At 43.1% G+C, this 5,079-nt stretch overlaps 1 protein-coding gene across 1 annotated transcript; it reads left to right on the forward strand.

Annotated features, from left to right (window-relative positions):
* The first annotated feature begins 507 nt into the window (after nt 1-507).
* LOC127371860 (oocyte zinc finger protein XlCOF8.4-like) lies at nt 508-3,592 on the forward strand. The gene is made up of 2 exons (XM_051415039.1): nt 508-764; nt 2,658-3,592. Exons 1-2 carry the CDS (start codon nt 578-580, stop codon nt 3,470-3,472), a joined length of 1,002 nt encoding a protein of 333 aa, XP_051270999.1. The 5' UTR covers nt 508-577; the 3' UTR covers nt 3,473-3,592.
* Nucleotides 3,593-5,079: the final 1,487 nt, after the last annotated feature.

Here is a 5,079-nt window from a genome sequence, read left to right on the forward strand (position 1 = left end):
GATTACCTAAACACCAAATACGAAAATAAAGGAAAGAAATGTCAATAAGAAGCATTGATGTAAGTGTATTCTATAAGACAACAGAACAATGTGACCTTTGAAATGGAAATGGAGGTTGTTTTTTTTAAATCATCATCATAATCATAATTATACAGACAGATTGCATAAAAAGTTCCTGAAAATATCAGAAAAACATATCTGCAATAATCACAGACAATGTTCTTTAAAAATGCTCAAAAGTCGTTGAACTGCTTGTTTAAGTGCACAAACGTCCTGCAGTTATTGTGTTAACTGTTTTGTTGTGCAGCTGAGTATAATATGAAGTAATATAATATGAAACATCCCGGAAATAGGCCACTGAGTCAGGGGTCATCAGTGTACTCTGATGGGAAAGGTTGGGAACCGCTGAGTTAGACCACAGGCAGTGCTGTGTAGCCTCCTGTCCAGCAGGGGGCGGTAAAGCACCAGAGCCTCTCTGAACGCTGACGGCACGTAGGAGCCGGCACGCTTGTACTTCCTGGTTAGTGGATGTAAACAGAAGGACGTTCCGCCTCTGGAGACAGCTGCAGTGAAAAACATGACCAAACTGGAGCTGCTGAACGTGTTTCTGAACGACAGGCTGACGGCGGCCGCCGAAGAGATCTTCCGCGCCGTGAAGGACACGGTGGCCGAGTACCAGAGCGAAATCCTGCGCTCCAAGGAGGAGAACGAGCGGCTCAAACGGCTCCTCAATGTGGCCGTCCAACGGCTCCTGCTGCAGCCAGGTGAGGACCAGCAGCTGCTCCATGTGCTGCTCTGTGTACTGAGTGTCACACCAAACCTCATTCAAAATAGACCCGTTTTAACGCTCATGGGTAGAGCTGTGTGCTGTGAGCCTGTAGCATGGCTCTTCTTTATTGTACTGGATTGTACTGACAGTATAATGGTGCAACAGCTTTAAAGCGACACCAACAACATTAAGAGTAGTAATAACAAACAGTTCTACTGTGGAATATCAGTGGAAGGAAACAGTAAAGAATCTGGGTTTGTGTACAATCTGTTGTGATAATCTCCCAGAATGCAACAGGTGATGGATGCAGTGGCTCTGATGATACCTGTAGCAGTGGAAATATCGAGTTCTTGTCCCTCCATGTAATTAGTAATTACATTACATTAATTAGTTACTGAGCCAAGGTTCTCAACATTACAGTGTCATTTGAAATACTTTTAAATATGTGTGTCTTTAAAGTTATGGGATGACTTAAGGCTTGAATATTAGCAACTCATGACAAATATCTGACACTGTATGATATCTACCTTGTTCTTGTTGCCCACCTTATTTAATGCAGACTTTGTGTTCTGATAACTTGGTTCTGTCTGGTTCTGTAATACTTGGCTAATAGGACAAAGTGCAGAGTGACATTTATATCACAGTGGGAGTGATGGGGGGGTTTCACACTGCTTTCACACTCTTTTGGTGCCCCCCTTTGGGGGGGGGGGGGAAAAAAAGTTTTGGGGGGGGGTTTTTTTTTTTTTTTTGTTGTGGCCCCCCCTCCTCATGGTGGGGGGGGGGGGTGTTGATAGGGGGGGGGGGGGGGGAAAAAAAAAAAAATATTATTTTAAAAAAAAACGCTAGGGTTTTTTTTTTTTTTACCCAAAAAAAGAAAATAAAATTAAAAAAAATAATAAAAAAAAAAAAAAAAAAAAAAAAAAAAAAAAAAAAAAAAAGGTGGGGGGGTCACAAGCCATTATTGATTTTAAGGGGTGTAAAAAAACTTAAGCATAACTTTTTAAGATCTGAACACAAGTTATATTCACAGAGCCTTCACTATGATAAACAGCCTAAACAACCAAAGAGCTGATAGAACAATGAGATATTATGTATATATGTATATATAAAATATATGCATATTAAAAAAAAAGTAGACAGAACTGTAATTATAAAGTTCCTACAAATATCAGTAAAACTCATCTCTGATGCAATATTTATAGGAAATAATCTGCACTGAATATCATATAAGAGATATAAAATATCACTCAGATATCAGTCAGGGGTCATTAATACAGACAGTGATGAAAAAAGGGGTCCCTTAAGGAAACAGGTTGGGAACAACTATTATAGCACATTATGATAATAATGTTGTATGATAGCATGCATATTTATTTCCAAAGAATTGTCTAAATCCCAGAATAAATTATGATATCAGGCTGTAATGGGGCTAATACAGGGGATGTCAACACAGGACATGTTGAAGAGATGGTGGTCCTTTGCTTCCAGCATCTCTCATTAACAAAAGGAAAAAATAGATGAGCATGACTGAGAACTAAAAAGAAACCTAGCTAATGTTCAAGCTCAAGTCTAAACAGAGGAGTTAACTGGAGGTCAGACTCCAAAGTAAAGTCGTGTGTCAGTGAGTAGTTGGGGGATTTTTGTCCAAACTGGTGTCATTCTGTATTTTTCTTATTTTAACCTATCAATTCATGCGGTCTTATTTTGGTCTGTGTGATTTCTTTTTAGCAAAGGTAAATCTGCAGACCTTTTGAATGGAGTTTAGTGGAAACAACATGAAACTGGCATACTCACGCACAAACCTTTGGGCATCCCAGCAAAAGACACAGTAAAAGCATATATTCATGCATATACACCCATCATGACTGTGATGTTTGTAACCTTTCAGAACCTCAGTCCATCCTGCCCCAGGAAGACACTCAGCCCTGTGAGTCTGAGTGGAGAGGCAGCGTGGAGCTGCTGCCACAGATTAAAGAAGAACCCAAGGTCAGAAATGTTCAAACAGACTGTTCACAAGAAGCCAGAGACCCAGAGGAAGGAAACTGCAGCCACGTGGAGCCACCGCAGAGGTCACATCCACCACCAGCCCAGACTGCGTGCAGCAGACGGAGCGTCTCTCCGCCTCCGCTATCATCCCAGGATGTTAAGGCTGAGAGCGACAGAGAGGACAGCAGGAAACAGCAGCCAGCCAACACCCTACCGTCCTCCATGACTGTTTATTCAAACTGCAGAGCAGCTCAGAGCGATATCTGCACCAGCCCTGCAAAGAGTCACAGGACCCCGAAAACAGATCAGCAGGTGAGAGGGCTACTCCGCTCAAATGGAAAACAGAGCGCGCACATACTGCAGATCAAGAATGTAAGATCCCTGAAGCCCCCTCCGCCTCGCTCGTCCCACCCGAGCCAGAGCATCCAGAGGTGGCACAGCTGCAAAGAGTGCGGGAAGGGCTTCAGCTTTGCCTGCCAGCTGGAGGTCCACATGCGCTGGCACACCAAGGAGAAACCATACAGCTGCGCGGTGTGCCGAAAGAGCTTCACCACGGTCAGCATGCTGAAGAGGCACCACCGCATCCACACAGGGGAAAAACCCTTTCGCTGCCACGTGTGCGGGAAATGTTTCAACCAGTCGGCACACCTCAACACCCACTTCAGGCTTCACACCAGAGAGAGGGCCGGCTGGAGCCGAGCACCGCACTCCAAGTGAACAGAGACTAACCTGACCGTCTGTAAACTTTGAAATGCTTTTGAAAAGTTCAAACAGTGTACAGTAATGGTGTTTGACTGTGTGTGTGTCTGTCGTGCAATAAAGTGTGCTACCTGAAGATTTCTGATCCGCTGACTGTGTTGTTGAACACTCTGAAAAGGTATTTCTGCAACGTTGTCATGTTTATACATTTCACAGCATTTACATACATGGAAATTTGTCCTTCACATTTGACCCATTCTATGCCATTGGGGACAGGGGCAGCCATGGGCACCTGGGTAGCAACTTGGGGTAGAGGGTCTTGTTCGTTGACAGGGAAAGCTGGGTAATCAAACTGCAAACTCTGGGGTTTATGGATGACCTACTCTACCTTCTGATCCACGGCTGCTCCTCCCTAGAGCCCAACAAGGCAAACATCATGAGCAGAGAGACAGTTAGGCTACATTCACACTGAAAGCCTTAGTGTCAGATTAGAGCAGATTCAATTGTGTTATGAAAAAAAGCATGGACAGTGACAGTGACAGCAGCGTACCAGATGGTGATGGATGAGGTGAGGATGGACTCGATGATGGCGGTGTAGAAGTGCACCATCATCGTCTTTGGCAGGTTGAATTTCCCCAGCTGCCGCAGGAAGTACATCCTCTGCTGGGCTTTCTTGGTGAGGGAGCTGAACATCAGCACTTGAGGTCCTGGGTGATGATGGTACCCAGGAAGCAGAAGGACTCCACAGAGTCAACTGGGGAGTCACACAAGATGATGGGGGTGGGTGGGGCTGGGTTCTTTCTAAAGTCCACAACCATCTCCACTGTTTTTAGAGCGTTTAGCTCCAGGTTGTTCTGGCTGCACCAGGTCACCAGATGGTCAATCTCCCATCTGTAGGCGGACTCATCTCCATCAGAGATGAGCCCAATGAGGGAGGTGTCATACGGGACACTTTTATGCAATTCCTGGAAAGTGATCAGGCCAAAGTTAATAACTGATATTGATATTGCAACCACAGAACCAACAAAATATTATACCTTTTTTGTTTCCCTAAATGTGAAAGAGGGGAGGAGTTAAGAAATGTTATTGTATGTGCGACTGTATGTTCACACCAACCTACCAATAAATAGAATGTTACAGAAAAATTATAATCTGTTGCTTTTTCTTGGTCCAGTATTGCCATTGCGCAGACCTTAGAGACATTTTATGATGTATTCCTATATTCTAAATAAAATGAATAACCCCTGACTAATGACTAAATATAGTATGATACAGAAATGGATGTATCTCAAAAAGTCTAAGGAGTTATATCAAATGATTGGTTCCATTGGATTCAACTTCAATTTAAACAATCCAGTGTACATCTGATATTTAAAATGTCAAATGAATGTTAAGCTTATTGTTATTGTTTCTTTTGAAAAGAAAATCAACTTTGTCTGCCAATTAAAGGGAAATAAAAAACATTCTAACTACGTGTCAGAAACAGAAACAAATCTGTGAGGCTTTTTCTTCATAAATTACATAGAGTGGTTAGTTATTAATGTGGGTTATTTAGGGGCGGAAGCAGCTTGGTCTGTAGGGCCTTTTCTTGGGAACTTCGGGTCACAGGTTCAAGTCCAGCATGG

This window comes from Dicentrarchus labrax, unplaced genomic scaffold, assembly GCF_905237075.1.
Source record: "Dicentrarchus labrax unplaced genomic scaffold, dlabrax2021, whole genome shotgun sequence".
NCBI classification, from domain to species: Eukaryota; Metazoa; Chordata; class Actinopteri; family Moronidae; genus Dicentrarchus; species Dicentrarchus labrax.